The sequence below is a fragment of the Pleurodeles waltl genome, chromosome 6 (assembly GCF_031143425.1).
Source record: "Pleurodeles waltl isolate 20211129_DDA chromosome 6, aPleWal1.hap1.20221129, whole genome shotgun sequence".
Classification (NCBI taxonomy): Eukaryota; Metazoa; Chordata; class Amphibia; order Caudata; family Salamandridae; genus Pleurodeles; species Pleurodeles waltl.
The window spans coordinates 1,213,552,109-1,213,574,651 of NC_090445.1; the positions used below are offsets into that span (position 1 = coordinate 1,213,552,109).

A 22,543-nucleotide genomic window follows, 5' to 3' on the forward strand; every position below is an offset into this window, starting at 1 on the left:
GGGGGCCTGTCAGGTTTCAGTAGGGGTATCATAATAGCTACGTTGGTTGATTGAGGGAGGTTATTGTTATTCCATGCTTCCGCGTATAGTGTACAAAGGTGGGGGGCCAGTAAGTCTTGGTATAGGTGATAGAACTCTAATGGGAGTCCATCTGCTCCCGGGACCTTACCCTTTGCCATGGTTTGGATCGCGGTTTTAATTTCTGTGATCGATATTGGTGTTGCTAGGGCCGAGCTCTCCTCTGATCTCAGGGTGGGGAGGGCGAGTTCCTCTAATTCTCGCATCTGGGTGGGACTCAGTGTTTTGGCGGGAGGAGCGTATAATTTTGCATAGTATTTAGGAAAGATGGTGTTTGTCTCTTTTTGGGTGTATACGCTATTGCCTGGGGTTTCTTCGATTTCAACTATGACTGTTTGTTTTTTGGGGGATTGAGCAAGCCAGGCTAACAGGGAGCCTGCCTTATCACCTTCTGAGTGTTGTCTAATTCAGTATTGCTTATAGTCGAAACGTGCTAATCTATTGTTTGCCTCATTTATTTTTGTCTTTGTTTCGTTTAGAAGGGGGTTCAGGTCAGGTTGTGATCTTGCGGAGTATCTGGAAAGGAACCCTAGGGTGAACCCATATCAGTACTCCCCTTGCGTACGCTGAATAATTAGTGGCGATTATTTTACCTCCCCATCTTTTTTGGGGGCATTAACTTCTTGCTCCACTAGATGGGTTTCCTGTAAGAGAGCTATGTGTATCCCTCTATGTTTGAGATGGCTGTGCATTTTATGCCGCTTAGACATATTGTTTAAGCCTCTGACGTTCCAGGTTATTATTTTATACTGTGTAACCCTGATCTTGGTATATCAATATCAGTTCTTGCTGCAACAACCACAACATTGTTGGAGAGCTAAAGGATGTCCAGACAGAGTCCATGGGGAATACATGTCACGTGACATGTGGAGGAGAGGAGTATTCCAGAGAGGAAGAGATCCAAATTGCTATTAGAGAAGGTAGGCCTCATCAACAGTCCACAAATGAATAAGACTAACAGGATGACAGACACAAAAGGAGAGAGTACCAGATGACAAGGGCAATGGCATGTTAGTCAACATAGGTCCAGTGGGAAACTGGCCAAGAGGCACAGCCAAATGTTACTGGCTATTTCTCCACCGAAAATGGCAAAGTCCATATCTTCCTCCTCTGATGTGTGTTGTGCCTCCCCTGAGAGCGGCGGTGTTTGTGCAGAAGGCATCTCAGGTACACACACATCAGGAGCTGAAGATGTGTCTCCTCAGTCCCCAGTATCATTTACTTGTGCCAACAAGGAAGGCAACACAGCGCTGATAAGGGTCTGATGGCTTGTCAGCACAGCAACAACGTTGTGGTGAAAGGCACCCATTGTTGTGATATAGCAGTCCTGCTTCTACTCCACAGATCCCATGATGGTGCATATAACCCCTAGCTGGGAAGCAAGCTCACTGGTGTAACATGAGCATGGCTGTTGGTGTTGCCGCTGCCTCAAGACACCAGCGATGTCAGCCAGGGACTATTCTAATCTCTGAAGCGTAGTATAGGTGCCTCTTACTGCCTCATTGGTGCCCTTACTGGGACTGAGGCACCTACGGACTCCCTCTAGGGCACCTGCAATTGTCTCCATCCCCACCTGCACCTCATCTACTATCTGCTGCTGGACTTTGACTTCTTGGCGCTTAAAGACGATCTGGGGGGTCCTTGGAGTCTAGAGCTGGCCTGGGGCTTGCAGATGGGCTAGGTCCCCTTGCAGATGATTCCTCTGGAGACCCAGTAATGCTGTCAGACCCTGCCGCAACCGGAGCAGGTAATACAATGTAGTCCAGGATTTGCTGATAAATGTCCTCTTCCATGGGGGGCAGGATGTCATTAGCAGAAGGGTGGTCATCTAGGACAGGCAGCTGGTCGGGAGGTGTAGTTTCTCCCTCTGCCATGAAATGGAGATATGCCAATGGTGATCTATGCTAGATGTTGACATAAGTAATCTGGCATACACTATCCTTATTCACTTTCATTTCAACATTGATGTGTAATACCTATGTGATTTATATTCATTGAGACCAAGTGGCACTGTAATTATTGTCAGATGGCAGTCTTTGTGCATTGTTCACCTACCACTGTGTGACAAGTATGATGACTGTTTGTCTCATACTACATATTGCAACACAGTTAAACAGCTTGTTGCCCCCACCAGTGCAGGTAAATTGAGGTAAGATTATCATCTGCCTTTGAGATTAGCATTATTTTTCTTGATGGCTATACTGAATGTGTTTTCATGTATTGACAGCACTACTGTTCTAATTACACCAAGTCACCAGGGAGCCATGTGTTCCCTCTGGCCACTACTCAGGTCACAGCTCCTGTGAAAGTGAACCGGGTTTGGTGATGTATTTCATTTGATCCTGCTGTCAGCCTTACACACATTACACCACAGCATTGTGCCTTGTTGTCCTGTCTTCGTATTTTCGTATTTTATTTTATTTATTGTTTTGATATGCCAATTAGGCCATACAAACCAAACATCTCATTACATATCAGTAAAAATCGTAAAATAAGCATAACATTAATTTAACTGTCAATTAAACAAATAATAAATATGTACAAATCCGTGCCTCCAACAAAAGCGCTACAGCCCTGTATTCAAATTCATTAAAGAATATACACATAAAACTTAAAAAGGTAGTAATGAACCTACACCATCCCTGGTATCGACCAGTTATAGGCCAACCCGCCCAGGACCCAAAAGATAGCAGCTATTGAATATATCAACAAATTTGCTTATAAAAACAAATTGTGCAAAGTGTGCACATCCATTTGAAAATTTACCTTCATAACTCTGAAAGTTGGCAACCTAATACAGTACTTGCATGCCCACAATCAGCAGTATTGTGTAAAAAACAAATAACACAATTTTCAAACCAGAGCCAACCATCCCACCCAGAATCCCTGAGATAGCAGCTATTAATTATATATGCATTGGCCATTAGACTTATAAAAACAATATGTTCATAGGACATGCAAATCCATTAAAAATTAACCTTCATGACTTTAAATGTTGGCAACCTAATACACTACTTACATGCCCACGATAAACAATATTGTGCAAAGGGCAAATAACATTATCTTGCAAACCATGGCATAATAACTAACTTTTTAGATACCAAAGATACAAATTTAGCCATGGGCCAGAATACCAACATATTATTACATTGCATGATTGTCCACTCCAAATCTCTAATACGGTGTACCTGCAACTTTCTAAAAAACGGTTATAGCAAACTACCTCTTATTTTGACAAAGGAGCCACAAAAGACAATAATTTGCACTAGTGATAGTGTTTCCTAACCAACCCTTCCTGATTAACACCCTTCCACCTCATAAAAGAGGGGACTTGATCCAGCTTAACCTTCACGATCCACCGCCTAAAAGATCTGCTCTTAATATCCTTCAGTTAGGGCTGGATTAGGCCCCTGTAATCTATCTCCTGTAAATGCTGCAAGTTGAATCTCGTGTGAACATCAGCAACATCACTATTTCACGAACACTCTTTTATTAAGCCTTTTAGTGCTTGTTTCTGTAGAAAAAGTAGCATCTTTCTTGGCATGTTACCCCCAATTTCTGCCTGTTTGTTAGTGTGTTTTTACTGTCTCACTGGGATCCTGCTAGTCAGGACCCCAGTGCTCATAATTTGTGGCCTATATGTCAGTATGTTTTACTGTTTTGTCAGTATGCTTGACTGTGTCACTGGAGTCCTGTTAATCAGAACTCCAGTGCTCATGCTCTCTCTGTTTTTAAATGTGTCACTATAATCTAGTGACTTCATATTCCACTCCAAATTGGCATACTGGACCCCCCATATAAGTCCCTACTATATGGTACTTAGGTACCCAGGGCATTGGGGTTCCAGGAGATCCTTATGGGCTGCAGCATTTCTTTTGCCATCCATAAGAAGCACATACAAACACTTCTTCAAGACTGCCATTGCAGCCTGAGTGAAATAGTGCAAGCACTATTTCACAGCCATTTTCACTCCATCAGGTCACTTTTGAGTCACCTATATATTTAACCTTCAGACCCTGAAGGCTAGGTGCATAGTACCTGTGTGGCATCCCTGCACTAACAGAGGTGCCCCCACGTCACCCGGGTCCATTTTCCCAGACTTCGTGAGTGCGGGGACGCCATTATAAGTGTGCACTACATATAGGTCAATACATATATGTAGCTTCACAATGGTAACCCCGAATATGGCCATGTGAGATGTCTAGGAACTGGAAACTGTAACCCAATCTGATTCTGGTATTGGGGGGGCAATTCTATGCCCCCTGGGGGCTCCACCATGTACCCCCAGTACTGCCAAACCAGCTCTCAGAGGTTTCCACTGCAGCCCCAGCTGCTGCCACATCACAGACAGGCTCCTGCCCTCCTGGGGCTTGAGCAGCTTAATCCCAGGAATGCAGAACAATGCATTTCCTTCAGGAGAGGGGTGTTACACACGCTCCCTATGGAAATAGGTGTTACAGGCATGGGGCCTCCCAGAGCCTGTGGAAATGCTTTGAGGGCCACAAACGGTGCCCTCCTTGCATAATCCAGTCTACACTGGTTCAGGGACCCCAGTCCCTGCTCTGGCACGAAACTGGACAAAGGAAAGGGGAGTGACCACTCCCCTGTCAAACACCACACCAGGGGTGGTGCTCAGAGCTCCTCCAAAGTGTCCCTGGGTTCTGCCATCTTGGTTTCAGGATGGTCAGGGAACTCTGGGAGCATCTGAGTGGCCAGTGCCAGAAGGTGATGTCAGAGACCCCTCCTGATAGGTGCTTACATGGTTAGGTGACCAATCCCCCTCTCAGGGCTATTTAGGGTCTCCCCTCTGGGTGTTTCCTCAGATTCAGATTGCAAGACTCCAGCAGGACTCCTCTGCATCCTTTGCTTCACCTTTTTACCGTCAGATCAACCACAGAACTGCTACAGGAACTCTACAGCTGCAACAAAGTATCCAAGATGCCTACTGCAACTCTGTAACTTCAGCTCCTGCCAGCAATTGCAACAGTTTCCAAGTTGTGCATGCTCTGAGAACTGCCTGTCTTCATCCTGCATCAGAAGAATCGAAGGAATCTCCCGTGGAGGGACGGAGTCACTACCCTGCTTCAGCAGAGACCTCACTGTAGCGATGACCAGTACACTGGGTCCCCTCTCCTGACAACGAGCATGGATCCTGGAACAGAGGTGGTGGTCCGAAGTGACCCTGACTGTCCAAAGGTCCAGCTGTCCAAATTTGGTGGAGGTAAGAGCTTGCCTCGCCGAGCCAGACATTACCCCTGTGCACCACGTGTTTTGCAGCTCCTAGGGCTTCTGTGCACTTCTCCAAAAAATCCTTCATGCACAGCGTAGCCCAGGTCCCCAGTACTCAATTCTGTGATGCTCAGCTCCCTGAGTTGTTCTCAAGCGGCATGGGATCACTTTGTGTAGTGCTGCAACGACCGCCATTTGCAACTCCTTTGTCCCCGTGTTCTGGGACTCCTGTGGGGGCTGCTTGGTCTTCTGAGGGCTCTCTGAAGTGCGAGACCCCCCGTCTCCTCAGTGCGAGTTGAGACCCCCAGGTCCCTCCTGGGTCCAGGTAGCGTCTTTTCCTGCAAAGTGCATCTTTTGCGTGAGCCAAGGCTTGTTGGCGGAATCGAACGATGAAAACCAGCCTGCATCCATCTACTCGACGTGGGGCATCTCATGCACCAAGCAGGAACCCGTAGCTGTCTTCTTTGGTGCATTTCTGACTTTTTCTTCTAACCAGAGAATCCACTTTTGCACCTCATCCGGGTTAGCAGGGGCTCATATTACTCCTGGACTCCTCAGAGACTCTTGGACTTCGTCTCCTCTCTCCACAGGTCTTCAGGTCCAAGAATCCATCATTGGTGTCTTGCAGTCTTGCTTGGTTTTTGCATTATTCTTTATCACAACTTCTAGTGTGTTCTTAGGAAACTTGCTGTACTTTACTCCAGCTTTCCTGGGCTCTGGGATGGGGTATTTTACTTACCTTTGGTGTTTTCTTACCCTCCCAGTGGCCCTCTACACACTACACTTGCATAGGTGGGAAACCGCCATTTGCATTCCACTGTTTTAGTATATGGTTTGTGTCCCCCCTAGGCCCATTGCAACCAATTGTGTTTTTCATTGTTTGCACTATTGTATGACTGTTTACTTACCTGATTTTGGTTACTAGTGTATATTTTATGTATAATACTTACCTCCTAAGGGAGTATAGCCTCTAAGATATTTTTGGCCTTGTGTCACTAAAATAAAGTACCTTTATTTTTGGTAACACTGAGTATTGTCTTTCTTGTGTGTGAGTACTGTGTGACTACAGTGGTACTGCAAGAGCTTTGCATGTCTCCTAGTTCAGCCTTGGCTGCTCTGCCTACAGCTACCTCTAGACAGCCTGGCTTCTAGACACTGCCTACATTTCACCAATAATGGATAACTGGACCTGGTATAAGGTGTAAGTACCTTAGGTTCCCACTACAAACCAGGTCAGTCTCCTACATTTTCCGATGGAGCTCAGACATATTTGAGGGTGTATAATCTGCTGCCAGATTAAGTGAAGCTTTGATGGCCTGTATGTTATTAACCAATGGCCTAGAAGCTTCCCTCGTACATGCAATTTTATGAGATGTCTCCAGGTACCTTAGTAAGCTTTTAAGAGCCCAGTCCAGTAGTTAAGCACCCGTTGTATATATTTAAACAGTATGTTGGTAAGTCCTAGCCATCTTTTTCACTAGTTGTTTCTACAATTTGCAAGTGGTTCACCTGTTTTTTAGCAGAATTTCGAAACCACAGAGCAGCAGCGTGACTATTTTTGCATTATACGCCTCTTGCAGCACCTCAACAGACTTATGGCCCAAAGCAGCATCCAAGCTCTGCAGTGTACCTGCAATCGACTTGCCGCTAGATTCATCCAATAACACTTGAGCCCCAAAGTCTAGGTTGTGGCTGAATAACTAATCTAAATATCTGTATTCCTTCACCACCTCCTCTTGAATGCCATACAGCCACCACCTGAACCCTGGAGGCCTCATCATGCCTTTGAAAAGACCATAATCATAGTTTTGGCTGAATTTATCTTTAAGGCATTTCCCTTGCAGTAATGTGAGAAAGCATGTAATTGCCTCTGCAAGCCAACTGCTGTTAGATCTAGACACTGTGTTATATGTGAAAAACAACACAGAAACAGACTCTGTCCATAACTTAGGGGGGAAACACCTGACCTGGTTTAGGGCTCCCATGGCAACCATTATATAGATTGAAAACTACTGGGGACCCAAATTACACCCTTGCCTCAACCCATTAGGGGTATCAATCTTTTTGGACAAGGCCCCAATTACCCACCAGTTCCACTTTGGTCCATGAGCCTTCATGAAGCTGAACTATCAGTTTTAAGAGACCCCTTGGACACTTCCATTTAGCCATCTTTTCCCATGAAAGAAATCTGTTCACAGTGTCAAATACTGTTGTTAAATCTATATATGACACATAAAGTGGCTGCTTTCTTTTAAAGACATAGGGCCTGATTTAGAGTTTGGTAGATGGGGTTACTTCGTTACAAACGTGACGGATATCTTTTCCATTGTATTACGATCCCATTATATCCTAGGGGGCTTGTAATATGACGGAAGGGATATCTGTCAAGTTTATGACGGAGTAACCCATCAGCCAAACTCTAAATCAGGCCCATATTCTTCCACCAACAACTTTAATATCACACAACCATCCGTAGTCGAATACCCTTTCCTAAAGCTCACTTGGGTTAAAGGAAGAATTCTAACTTAGCACACACAATCTTCTAATAAACCCATCAAGTGCTTAGCTTAAATTTTACTTGGGATATCCAACAGGATAATCATGCAATAACTAGAAGGCAGGTTCCTATCCTCCTTTCTACACAAGGGCAACCTAATGCTACCTTTCCACATTTTATGCACAACATGCCCATCCATTATTTCTTTAAGCTGGGGCACTAGGGTCTGGGCCCACAAATGAGGATTATGTTTAATAATATCTGAAGAAATACCATCTGGCCCTTGCACCCTAGAACTTTTCAGGCCATTGATCACTGCTACAACCCTACTAATTGTAGGGAGAGTAATACTCTCTTCCCCCCGGCAAACCCGTCAACCATGAACCCGCAACCCTTCTCCTATCATCTTGGACTTTATACAAGTATAAGATGTAGCTGACCCAGGTTTCTTCAGGAATTAAGCTTGCTGACATATGTTTAGCTAGCCCAAGACTACAGTTTAAAATCCTCCAAAAATTCTTTAGGTTGCCTGTACGCAGAGAAAAGATTGCCCTTGTCCAAAGGTTCTCTCTTTCTCTCCACTTGATTTGACCCATATCTTTTTTAAATCTTTCCTGTGCTGTCTAACCAGACTTTCCCTTTGGGTGCCCCTTACTCTAAATGCCTCTTGTAATCTCTTATCAAGTATTTATTTGGCCCGTGATTTATCAAAGCTCTCAGGGTCTTTCTCAACCCAACTATTAGTCATCCCTATGCCTGCCATATCTCTTACAGAGATGAGTTTTTGAAAATCCTGAACTGCATGGTGTAGGGGTAAGCTGGCTTGCTCCTTTACCAACTACTTTGTGCTGTTTATAATATGACATTTTAGTTTGTCAGACCCTCAATTCTATGTTATTCTTACTATACAGGTGCAAACTATTAGGCCACTGATGTAATTGCACTGCCACCCTAGCTAATGAGAGGATAATAGGCTTGTGGTCACTCCCTTCTAGTGCTCCAACCAAATGTTTTGAGGAGAAAACAGAATAATCAATCTACCCTCCCATTATCAAACATTGACTGAGCCGGCTGATCCCCCAAACACCTAGCATTAATTATTGTCATGGTACAACTATCAAGAAGAATCCCCTGTTGCCTACTTGGCCCCTTTTCTCTCTGGCTCCCCAAAACCTGACAGGGAATATTCAATGGACTTTCATTAGCTCTGTGGGTAACATCCCTCATCTGCCCCGAAGGGATTTTTACATTTAGATCACGCAACAAGAGAATAAGCACCAAGGGAAAACCCAATTGAATCTTATCTAGTAGAAATGCCAGCTCCTTAAATTGTTTCTCCGCAGTTGGGAGGAAGGTATGTGTTAATTAATATCAAATCAGGGCCCCCTTTGTGATCATCCCTCGATGCCATGAATGAGGCCCTCTCCAACAACAATACTAGAAAATGTGCACAATCTCTAAAAATAGCAGACACCACTATATCATACTCCACTGCTACCAAAATTACAAGACCCCCCTCCCGCTCGCTCAAAATGGCCCTTCACTGCCTTTCAGTTAAACACAACATATTCTGGCAACACCCAGTCCTCTTTTTCCCAGGTTTCTTGCAGGGAAGCTATAAATAATTTATTATCCTTAATATCTGACTGGAGCACCTCATAATTCCTTTTCAGCCCAGCTATGTTCCAGGACAGAAAATTAACCCCAAAGGCATCAGAATCTGTGGAGGGGAGGTTTAGATGACTCCCTTTTTTAATTATTTGCCCCAGCAATCCAATTCCAATTTATTTAGATTATTCAGCAAGCTCCACTCGGCTGGAAAAAGTTTGTCTGCCCTGGTCCATCTTCACCATAAGTAACTGATCCAACCCTGAACCCAAACAGCCTCCCACGACCACAGGCGGAGGCACAAAATTGGATAAGGAAGAATACTGTTACAGCCTGCCCCTTCAGCTTGTTGCTGACAATGGATGATTTAGCAGAAGATACAGCTGATGTATCGGGGTAGCATAAACATCACAACCTAACTGCCTAAAATAATTCAATGATTTCAGGACTTCTTCCACCACTACCCTCGAGCAGAAGTAAGCTCAAACAGGAGGCCACTCCGCAGATAACCCTCTAGTCTGTGGCTGGACGACCAAAGCAATATCTTTAGAACAGATCTTCACCAGATATGGGACTGATTGAAAAATAAATAATAAATGTGATATATTAACAGTCCCTTCTGCCTCTAAGTCTTCAAAAATGTCCAGGAAGTTTGTGGGTCTCAGCACACCAGCACGCCAGTACGCCAGTGCACTGAGAGGACGCACGGGAGGCGGAGTCACAGAGTGGTGGAGCTCGCCGAGCCGAGCCACCGGAGCATAGAGGCTGCGGCGGGCTGCGGACGCCCGTGTGAGGGGGGCATCCCTAGTTTACTGGGGCGACTTGGTCTTCTCCCGTGGTCCCGGGGTCCGGCCCTTGCTGGAGCGGCTACGGCAAGGGCAGCTGCTGTGGCCAAGTTGCTGAGCTGCTGTGGGGCCGGTAGTGTGTGGCAGGGTCTCCTGCTTGCTATCCCGCCTGCTTCTCCGACCTCCGGCTTGCCTCTGGTTCTTCTCTCTGGTCCCTGGGTGCCAGCCTCTATTGCTTCCTATTGCCCCCTGGATGGTTACTGCTGCTGTTGGCCATAGGTGGCCCAAGGTGGCTCTCGGCAGGCCCTGGTGGGGCTGTATGAGTAACTTTCCTGTCGGAGGGGCCGTGTGAGAGAATTTCAGTGCCAGCGCTTGGTCTACTGTCAACAGTTTCCATACTGGAAGTAGAGTTTGACTCTAATCAGAGCGAAATCGATTGCTCTACAAGGATTGAGCCCTTGACTTCAGACTTACTACATATGGAAGACTCATTCCTTGGGGGAGGGGTCAGAGGGGGGTACGGGGTGAATGGGTTTGTTGGAGCCTAGACAGTCTTCATCCCCTTGCCCCCCGCCTCAAGGAAGGGATAGTATAAGATCTGAGGAAAGGATCCCGTCAGACTCGGAAAAGAAGGGGGAGTTTGTAGGGGGGTTGGAGGGGAGTTGGAGGGGAGTGTCGCACAGGGTATAGATCCGGATACACTTTTGGCGTCTTCTCTTTTGGGTAGACAGTCGGCATTTGCCTTGGATACTACTGCCGTACCTGCTGAGTCACTACTAGATGTAATGTTTCTAATGCAAAAGACTCTGCAGGCATTTTTAGAAGTTCTGACAGCAAATAGTAGTTTAGGGAAGGGACATCAAAACCAATTACAAGGGATAACAGAGAATTAACTATATTAATTGTAGTATGCCAGTGCTAGTACGACCTGTACCAGAAAAAAGGATTAAGAAACAGATACCCTCAAACAAAATAGAGAAGGAGGGGAAACAGCCCTAATACAGACAACAAGCCAACCTTCAGTATATGTTTCCAAACAACCAATGCTGGTGATAAAGAGGAACCGCAGATGGGGAAGAAGGGGACATGGATCCCATAGACTCCACAACCAACTCCAATGTAGGAAGCAAAGTAAGTTAGGAAACATTAGGAGTAGTACTTCAGCAGTGAGCAAGCAAGAGATAGCTCAGACAGTCCAGGTGACCAACTTAAGGACTGACCAAGGTCAAGGGTGGGAAGTAGCAGCCCCAGGGCGAGGGGCCACGTTACAAAAAGTTCTTAGCATACCCTATGAAGAAGATAGTCAGCGAGGAGAAAGAAAGAAGGGTAGAAAGAAGGGTAGCCAAGGAGTGGTAATGGGAGAAAAGGAAAATAGAGGGGTAAGTAGTGGGCTAGAGGGAGAGACCAACACCAAGAGATTAGTGAGAAGTAGGGGTAGTAGAGACTTAGTCAAACCAGTTTGCCCAGTGAAGAGCAGGGTTTTGTTTTCACCTAACGGCCCAGGGAAAAAGACGGAGTGGGATAGTCCCAGTGGAAGTAATGAGGTACTGGGTTTTTCAGAACCGGTACTGATCCGGTAACCCAGCGGTGCCAGGGTACACCCAAAGACCTCGGGTACTTTCCTGATTCAGACCACAGAAACTCAGAGTCTTCTAGGTGAAGTCAAAGATCGAATTTATTGGCTGCAACCAAGTAACAAGCGTCCTAGAAGTACAACAGCACGGTTTGTATGTTCTCAGGAGACTGTCTGTCAATGCAAAATCAGGTTTCCTTATATACAGTTTTTTAAGCTTCAGGCAAACATTCTTGACATTTTGGTTGGTCATTCACATGTTTTCACTACAAAGGAAAAAACAGTGTCATGATGAAACCTCATATTTCATGTCATCCAACCCATAATAAATTACCCGGCAAGGCCTAGTATTTTACATCAGATAAGTGTGGACCCCCAATAAAAATGGGCACCTCCCCCTCGTAAAGTAAGAAGAAGAAAAGAGCAGGTGCAGGTGTGAGCAAGATTAGGCAGGGTGTGTGAGCGATAATAAGGGTTTTATGGCATGGTGTGCCTTGATGCTATCTGATTCGGCCACTGGGAGAGGGACTGACCAAACAGGTTTGGCCTGAGACAATGGTTCCAGCTTGGCCAGGTCAGAGAAAAGTCAATCAAGGTGTACGTGTCCTTGGAATCAAATCTGACTGTATTATAAGCCTATGTGAGGGCAACTTTTAAAAATGGGAGCCACGAATGCAGGACGAAAATGGCGATTTCGAGGTGAAAACGCTGCTGGAATTGAGCGATAATGCTCATGCTTAGTGTACTAGTCATTATCGGTCTTTTGATACTAAAATCGTACTGCTGTGGCAAAGTAAATTACATGGGTCCAGAATTTTTAGAACCACAAACCCTCCTTTTGCCCTTACATAGGCAATAAACATATTCTCATGCTAATCTGAGTCCAGGTCTATGTTTCTAAAGTCGTTGAGATGTTGCTGTAACATCATCCTAGTATTTAGCTCGTCTCTTGGTGCAGGTTTCCTTATGCATGATGTAACACAGAAACCACATATCGCAGGAGCACACTGCAAGCATAGACAGAACAGGAAAAGAATGGCCAAGATCATCCCAATGACCATCAGAATCTTCCATCCCCATGCTGATATCAGTTCCCAGAACCATCCCATTAATGACCAATCTCCTTTATCTAAATGAATAGATTCGGAAATTCTATGCAGTTTGGAGATGGCCTGGTATACTGTTGGAGCGTTATCTGGGACAAAAACACAGCAACTCGATTGGATCAATGTACATACTCCACCCCGGTCTGCAAGTATGACATCTAATGCGACCCTGTTCTGAAGGGTCATAAGACGATCCAACTGGAGCTCAGCAGTCAAGTTACCAAGGGCACCAGCGGTTTCAGCCACGGTGGATTCAACCACTCTTATCAATTGCCTTATGCTCCTGCTGTTACTTATTTGTCCCCAGAACGGCAGAAAACCCTTTACGAAGTCCCCAAATTCTTGTCCTGCAGTGTCTTCTTCACTGAAGACGCCTCTAACTATCCTTGTCTTGTGGTAATATGCCGCTGCTGTGTAGGTAGGGGGCAACAGGAACGAAACTAAGCATGTGCCCGAAAAGTCAGGGGGCAACCATGTAAAGGCTCTATCATGGCAGATGAAATAGGTACCCTTAGCTGCCAAGAGCGGAGGGGAGGTCTGAGATGCGAAGACATATGTCTCAGTGCAGACGCTTTCCCCTAGCTGAGCTCTGGGATTCTTGCCAGTACCTTGCAGACACAGGTGACCCTGATGGGGTACAACCCAAATCAGGGAAGATATCTTAGCTTGCTGTTTCTCACTCATTGTGGCTTCATATCCGGTCATGTTCCATCCTATATATGCCATTGTCTCATCTCTGGGGATAGTCTCGTAGAAGATATTGTCCTTCATCATGTCTATGATACCTTTAACTAAAGCATCTTTCTTAGGGTTGTCTTCCGCAAAACGTAGGGGGTAGTGTGCATAGATGAATATCGTTCTGAATGCCCACACGGAACCATTGTGGCTGAAAGGCAGGATCAGATAAGGGATACCTTTATCTGCTGTGTGAGGCATAAGGCCACACACCCAACAGTTAGTTGTATTTATCACTAGTTGGTGTTGGTGCAAAAGCTGGATGAAGGAGTTATTAATGAACTCTAGTCTCCTAGCAGATTCATGTTTAGGGAGGAGTTGAAAAGAATGTGGGGAAACAGTGGAAGGAGGAGGTGTAGACGAGGTAGTGGGTGCCAATATCACGTTAAAACAGAATAAAATATATCCTATAAAAAACATAAGTATACTAAATAACATAAAAATGCACAGCAGCAAAAACTATTTCCTGGTTATCGTTTCACATATTCTCTTCTTGAAACTCAGTCTTTCAACATGTTCTCCATTTTGGAAAGATTCCATCCTCTAACCGTTGCCGTTCGTGGCGGTTGGTTTACTTCACTTAGGAGTGTTCTGAATGTTCCAGGCCGCCCTAGAACAAACCAGACCTGTAGACCTTGTGTCCATAGGCTACCCCCCTAAGTCTTTTCAGCCACGATCCTACAGCTGAACCCGGATGGAGGTTCAAAAAACACAAAAAAAAGCAAAAAGTCATTGAAAAATAATTTTCCATATTGGAGAACTTTGCTAAAGGGAAGAAAAGTAAACTGTTTTATTTGTCCTTTATTCTTGGTCGTAGATTATAACGGTTAGTCCCAGGTATCGTGTGGTCCTGAAAAAGGAGTTCAGGTTCTGTAGTGTCCAATCGAACTGACGGTGATACTGCTGATTGTAAAATGTCATCACTTTCTTTCTCAGTGAGTGTTCCTTTTATTCGTGCATCGCTGAAAGGCAGAAAACGTGGCACGGTTTCAGTCTCTGAGTCGGCGACACCTTCCTGGACCCACCGGTCATATGGCAGAGGTAGGGGTACCCTTTTGCAATGGGTCCCATGGATCCAGTGTTTCTTCCCTTCTACTCGAACAGCTGATCTTGTGGAGAGAAGAACGAGGTGCGGTCCGGTCCACCTGGGCTGCTCGTTTTTGGTTCGCTGAAAGTTCTTTATTAAAACCCAGGATCCAGGCTCAATGGGATGACCTGGAGATTCAGAGACCGGAGGCAGGGTGTCGTGGACCTGTTGATGTAAGACACGCAATTTAGCCGTCAATTCATACAGATAGTCAAGCAAAACAGGATGCTCTATCTCGCTAAACTTCTTGGGCCTAGGCACTCCCCATATATTGGCCGGGCGGCCGAAGACTATTTCATAAGGACTAAGTTTCACTCGTGAATGCACAGTCATTCTGGTTGATAGGAGTGCTAAGGGTAGAGCGTCAGGCCATTTGAGACCAGAGCTCGCTTGTATCTTGGCCAATTTTAGCTTTAGAGTGCCATTATAGCACTCCACTAATCCAGCTGATTGGGGGTGATTTGCAGCGTGAAACTTTTGGTTTATGCCTAGCCCTTCGCATACTTTCTTCATCACTTGACCCACAAATTCACTTCCATTGTCACTCCAGATCATTCTCGGCATTCCGAATCTAGGGAAGAACTCTTTCACAAGGGCTTTGGCTGTGGATAGCGCAGTATTGTCTTTTAGGGGATAGGCTTCCACCCATCTTGAAAAGGCACAAACAACAACGAGTACGTATTTTAAGTTGTTGCACCTCTCCATGTGGATGAAATCTAGCTGCAAAACCTCAAACAGATACGTAGGAGGTGCAAAATGACCAGCTGGAGTTGGGGTTCCTCTACCAGGGTTGTGTTTCAGGCATACCATGCAATTTTTAACCACATTTTCTGCACACTTGGGAATTCCTGCATTTTGCCATACTGGGGCCAACAACTTACAAATCCCTTTCACACTGATGTGAGCCATTCCATGAGCCATTGTAACTACTGCAAGCACATACGCATTGGGTAGCAACCATCTTTGATGTTCTGACAACTCGACCCAACAACCATTCGCATCCAATTTACCCGTACTTTCTCTCCACACACTCAATTCTCTCTCTGTGGCTTCAGCTTGAAACGATTTCACGCTTTCTATCGTGTCTTCACACATTCGGCTCATCACCAATCCATCTTGCAGGGCCCGCGACATACATTCGGCTCATCACATTCCTTGCCGTTTCTTTTGCGACCTCGTCAGCAAATGCATTCCCACGACCAACATCATCAGTCACCTTTTTAGGTGCGCTACACTTCACAATCGCAACTTGCAACGGTAAAGTAAGTGAATCAAGGAGCTCATTTACCAACTGACCATGCTGTATTTTAGTTCCATGCGAGGTCAGGAACCCACGTTCCTTCCACAAACGCCCAAAACTATGGGCCACACCAAACGCATATTGGCTATCGGTATAGATCGTCTTTCATTCCTTTTGATACTGTACATGCTCTTGTTAGGGCTATTAACTCAGCTGCTTGGGCTGAATTATGTGGGATACGTGCAGCTTCAACAATCGTACACAAAGTTGTCACAGCATACGCCGCAGTCGTGTCACCATTCGGGAGCTTAAAGCATGAACCATCCACCCACAAAGTACCATCACTCTTTGCAATGGGAGTGTCCAGAAGGTCTATTCTCCCTTTCGTTTCTTCTTCTGTTCTATGGAGACAATCATGTTGTTCAGAAGTATCTAACTCCGTCACAATTGGCAATAACGTAGCTGGGTTAAGTGTAGTGCATCTTTTTATATGTACATGGCTTGCTAACAATGTCAACTCGTAACCTGACAATCGAGCACTAGTTAAATGCTGTGTCTTGGTTCTGTTTAACAACGTGTCCACTGCATGTGGAACCATTACGATTAATGTGTTATTCATCACTAAACCAGCAGACTGTCGGATAGAAACAGCAGCTGCCGCTGCCGCTCTTAAGCAGCTCGGTAGTGCCTTAGCTACTGGGTCTAAGGTTGAAGAGAAATAGGCGCATGGACGCTCCCTGTCTCCAAACTGTTGTGTCAAAACTGCTAACGCACAACCTTCTTTCTCATGGACATACAATGTAAAAGGCTTGCTGTAGTTGGGGGTACCCAACACAGGAGCTGAACATAATGCATCACGTAATTCGACAAAACTTTTCTGACAATCTTCAGACCATGGGACGGGATTTGGTGTATCTTTACAAGTTAATGCCACCAAGGGTTTGGCTATTAACGAAAAATTAGGTATCCATTGTCTGCAATATGATGTAATACTCAAGAAAGCACGCACTTCTCTTTGTGTTCTTGGAACACTCATTGCTGCAACAGCCCTGATTCTCTCTGGGGTCAGTTGCCTTCCCTCCTTCGAAAAGAGATGACCTAAATAGGTCACTTCTTTTTGACAATACTGTAACTTTGAAAGGGACACTTTGTGGTGTAAATCAGACAAATGACGCAATAATGACAATGTTGCTTCTTTGCAGATCTCCTTAGTATCTGCGGCAACTAGCAAATCATCGACATATTGAATGAGAGTGGCGCCATCAGGTAACATAAGAGTGTCAAGTTGTGCTTTCAAAGCCTGACTATAGATAGATGGACTTTCACAATAGCCTTGAGGAGCTCTCTTAAATCTGAAGCTTCGTCCTCCCAAATTGGAGCCAAAAATGTCCCTGCTCTCTTCTGCAATAGGGATGCAGAAGAAAGCATTTTTCAGGTCTATTACTGAAAACCAAGTGGCTGAAGCTGGAATCATTGTCAACAATGCAGTGATATCGGGGACGACTGGAAACTGTGGCACAACTATTTTGTTCACCTCTCTAAGATCAATTACAAACCTATAAACAGGTGGCTGAGTAGGGTCAGTATGCTTCAAGACAGGCAAAACAGGACTATTGCAAACGTTGCCTCTTGTCTCTTCAATTACATCCTTCTCAATCAGATCACGAATAATTGCCAACAACGCTTTTTCCCCTTCACTAGAGATCTTGTATTGGGGAATACGTGGCATTTTAACATTGGCTTTTAATGTTATCACATATGGCTGAATTTCCAAAAGACCTACATCATTAGGTCCAGTAGCCCAAAGAGTATTAGGAAGAGACGAAAATTCTGGTGGAAATCTGTCCTTTGACAAATACATTGGTGAAACCACTTTCTTACCCAATGTGAGTTACACTCCAGAAGGAGAGCAATACAATGTCGCATACAATCTCTTTAACAGATCTAATCCTAACAAGTTCTCGCCACAACCTGTCGTCAAAATAAGGGGTGTTTCAAATTTACAAGGTCCAACAGAAAAAGATATAGGGTTAGAAATCGGATTTCTAACTGGGGCGCCGGAAAACCCTACTGATACATTTGTTTCGCCAGACAAAGGTGCGCCACGGAGTTTTGAGTGCATAATAGAACTCTTGGTAGCACCAGTATCCAACAGAAAAGGTTCTGACACACCTGATGCAATCACCTTAACATAAGGCCCACTCTGATCTACTGGAACTGAAACAACTCCCTCTCTTTGTCTATGGCTGTCCTAGCAATCATTACTGTCCAAATGCTCATCCTCTGTATAGTAATCATCAGTATAGTACTGAGCCGTCCTACCAGATGCATTAACCTGCTGATCAAATCTGTTCATTGAGTTTTAAGGGAGGAATGGGCGCGCGCTCTGGGGAACATATCCACGTCCTCTTCCTCTAGGTGCTTGTGGAACACCTCGACCTCTTAAACCGGAAGTACCATTTGCGCGCTGTAGCAAAGCAGGGCAACTATACTTGAAATGACCCTCTTCCTTGCAATATGAACACTGATTGGGACCTACTGGGATACGTGGTTGAGCATACTCGGCTCTTTGCGAGTTTCTCTGAAACGGTTGGGGCTGATAGTTATTCTGATAGTTGTTCTGTGCACCACTATTCTGACCACCACGTGGCGGGTACGCTTGTTGTAACAGAACCTTCGTTTTCAATTCTTTTGTTTTCTTTTCTACTCTATCTCTCTCATCTTTATCTCTATTTTCGTAGTACTGTGTAGTAGCCAATATCTGTGCTGAAGAGGAAACTGCCCAAGAACTTTCTGAGTCTTTTAACTTTTTACACAACTCAGGAAGCAGATTATGCACAAATTTATCGACGAACAAACGTTGACCACCTTCCATGCTCATATCTTGACCACTGTGGTCCACAAACGTTTCTTCAAACCTGGTGAAGAAATCTGATACCGTTTCTTCTTTCTTTTGCTTACATGCAGACAATTTATCCCAGTTTACACGCATCGCAGGCATTATAGTTTTCATGTAATCAATAATCCTACCAGGAAGCTCTGTCACTAAAGGCTCAGGTTTAGCACCACCAATTTGTCGGGCATCTGCAGCAGCAATATTAGCCCATGTGTCACCTAACTCTTGAGCATGGTCTGTATGGCGAATCTTTCCCCATAAAGGCTGTGGAACAACATTCCCAAACAACATGTCTATGTCAGCTAAATTCATAATGCAAGACCCCGCAGTCTGTGACAATTCCTTGTAATACCCTGTAGGATTCTTACGGGGATCAGGCAATGTCTGCTTAAGGGCTAAAACTTCAGCTCGCTTCCATGGAACGTGTACCCATACACGCTGGAAATGAGGCAGGACAGGTGGATTAGCATTTGGGTCCCCTTCCCTCCACTGTGGGGGAACTTCTCTCATGGGGTACTGTTTCCCTTTCTTTTTAGCAGAAGAATCATATTTAAACAATAACCTGGAAACACCTTCAGTCCTAAACGACAATAACATCGCAACTGCTTTCTCAACATCTGAACCCACAATCAAACCTGTCGCAAAATCGAACCGTACACGACACAACTTAGGCGGATTGGGCTCCAAACTATTTTCCTCTAAATCCTCAGAAAGAAAAGTACACATTTTTTCAAAAACGTATCTCTGTTTCGGTTCTTCCCACTGATGGAAGACATCCATAACAGACTCTAGTTCATATCTCGCTGGTTCAGTAACCCATTTATGCGCCAAATAATTCAGTGTCTCTTTCTCCATACCATCAGGCAATTGGCTACGCAATTGTTTACGCTCTGAAACTGGGGTCGTAGCTAATGACCCAAAGAGAGGGGGTAAAAGACTAGTCACAGTGTTTGTCATTCTCTGACGGATAGAGGGAGAGGTTGACAAATGAACAGGAGGAAAAACAGAATGAGACAAGGCAGAGACAGAAGCAGTGTCAGAAACAATACCAGGAGTGGTAGTCGCCATAGTAGTCAAAGTTGTAGGAAGTAAAGGCAGAGCAGATGTCAAAGCCGGTGGCCCTTGAGGAGGCTGCACCGGAGGAATGGGAACCAACTGAAGAATAGCTGGTGGGTGCTGGGGAGGAGCAGGAGGCAATGCAACCACTGGTGTGCAACTAGAGGTTGCGGAGGTGCCGTTGCATTCTGCGCATAGGGTGGTGGCGAACTTAGCAAATGCGACATTAGGGGATCTTTTTCAGAGTCTTTTGCTGCATCTTGCTGAAGAGGCAGCAAAACTGGATAGCATTTATCTACTGTCATTTTATGTCGCCTATGCAACTGCTCATTCAACTGTTCTACTTCGTTATCTTTAAACTGTATAGCAGCTTGCATAATCGAAATACCTTTTTCTCTCTTATTTTTCTTAGCTAATTTAATTTCCTTTTGCTTGGCTTCCTTACGCCATAAGCGGAAAGAATCAAACATTGCCGGCCGGGCTTTCTTCTTAAAAAGTCTAACTTCGAGGTTATCTAAGATTTCTGTGTCAAAGCTACCATTTTGGGGCCATTTTAAAACACCATCTTTTCTGGTGTAACGGATCCATACTTCATTATATGTGATGGGGCCTACTCCGTGCTTCACATATAATTCATAGGTTGGAGTTCCAATCGGAGGAACCGGACATGAGTCCTCCAACCGGGAGTCCCTTTTACAACCAAGACAAAACAAATTTCCAAGTCTGCTAAGACCAGGCATCTTCGCTCACTAGTCTAGCTTCAAACTTCAAAGGATTATCGTTTACGATAGTCTCATGAATACACGAGTCCTTCGGCTTTGGTACTTGCAAGTTCCAAATCAAAGTGATCCCGAAGGGATACCAAACCAAATGTCCAACTAAGGACCAAACCAAGTGTCCAACTAAGGACTGGGAGACGCTCCACTGATACTTAACTGAAAATATCGATGATGTCACCAGAAGACTCGTCTTATCGTTTCGCTCTACCAAACATCAAGGGTCCAAATCAGGGCGACAGCCAGGGCAGCAGTCCTTCGTAGCCGTCGGGAAGCGGGGAACCTCACAGCAAAGACTTTCGGACCACGTCGACATGCAGGGGTCGATGAAGTGGCGGCCTTCCTCCAGAATTTTCACACGAAGCTCCTCACGGACCTCAGGCTTGGACCGGTACCGCTGGTATCGCCCCACGTTGGGCGCCAACTGAGGTACTGGGTTTTTCAGAACCGGTACTGATCCGGTAACCCAGCGGTGCCAGGGTACACCCAAAGACCTCGGGTACTTTCCTGATTCAGACCACAGAAACTCAGAGTCTTCTAGGTGAAGTCAAAGATCGAATTTATTGGCTGCAACCAAGTAACAAGCGTCCTAGAAGTACAACAGCACGGTTTGTATGTTCTCAGGAGACTGTCTGTCAATGCAAAATCAGGTTTCCTTATATACAGTTTTTTAAGCTTCAGGCAAACATTCTTGACATTTTGGTTGGTCATTCACATGTTTTCACTACAAAGGAAAAAACAGTGTCATGATGAAACCTCATATTTCATGTCATCCAACCCATAATAAATTACCCGGCAAGGCCTAGTATTTTACATCAGATAAGTGTTGACCCCCAATAAAAACGGGCACCTCCCCCTCGTAAAGTAAGAAGAAGAAAAGAGCAGGTGCAGGTGTGAGCAAGATTAGGCAGGGTGTGTGAGCGATAATAAGGGTTTTATGGCATGGTGTGCCTTGATGCTATCTGATTCGGCCACTGGGAGAGGGACTGACCAAACAGGTTTGGCCTGAGGCAATGGTTCCAGCTTGCCCAGGTCAGAGAAAAGTCAATCAAGGTGTACGTGTCCTTGGAATCAAATCTGACTGTATTATAAGCCTATGTGAGGGCAACTTTTAAAAATGGGAGCCACGAGTGCAGGACGAAAATGGCGATTTCGAGGTGAAAACGCTGCTGGAATTGAGCGATAATGCTCATGCTTAGTGTACTAGTCATTATCGGTCTTTTGATACTAAAATCGTACTGCTGTGGCAAAGTAAATTACATGGGTCCAGAATTTGTAGAACCACTGTAACTGTAGGTGGATATTTTTGGAGCCCGGGGGAAGAGGGATTGGGAGGAAACGGCAAAGGGAGTTAAAACCCTTGAATCGTGCACACCTTTTGGAAGTTATGGCTTAGCGTCCAAGCTCATGTGAGATTGAGTCATAAGATTTAAAGCAAATAGGATTTATATTAAACTCGGAGGGGGAAGAGGTAACCAAAGTACTCTTCTATTCTGAATGTATTAGACGACTGCTACTGCAAGCAGAGGCAGACCTAATAAAGGAGGGTATAAGACAAGTACAACAAAGTGAGTTAGAGGGTGAGGAACGAAATAGTAGAGCCCTCAGGTGCCATGCAGGCCTGCGCCCCAATCAAGTGCAGTGTAATTTGTTACATAATAAAAATCAAAGAAGGTGTGTGGTTGGAAATAATGGCAGTCTAAGCGTAACTGTATTTACTGAGTATAATGAATCACAGTGGAGGAATTGTCCTGAGCCCCTTGATAATTACAGTGGGGGAGAATTGAATGATGTGGACTAGGATTTAGGCCCTGCGCACAGCCATTTGATTTTTTCCTAGAATTTGGGAGGGTACAAAAACATTTAAAACAAGACCT

General features: G+C 45.0%; 1 protein-coding gene across 1 annotated transcript; it reads right to left on the reverse strand.

Moving 5' to 3' along the window:
* Positions 1-11,855: 11,855 nt before the first annotated feature.
* Positions 11,856-21,390, reverse strand: LOC138300761 (endogenous retrovirus group PABLB member 1 Env polyprotein-like). Its single transcript, XM_069240518.1, has 2 exons — positions 20,827-21,390; positions 11,856-14,863 (listed from the first exon to the last, which is right to left on the reverse strand). Exon 2 carries the CDS (start codon positions 14,047-14,049, stop codon positions 12,643-12,645), a length of 1,407 nt encoding a protein of 468 aa, XP_069096619.1. The 5' UTR covers positions 14,050-14,863; positions 20,827-21,390; the 3' UTR covers positions 11,856-12,642.
* Positions 21,391-22,543: the final 1,153 nt, after the last annotated feature.

Coding starts and splice junctions, on each gene's coding strand:
- LOC138300761 (XM_069240518.1), bottom strand. CDS start 14,049: ATGTTATTTAGTATACTTATGTTTTTTATAGGATATATTTTATTCTGT.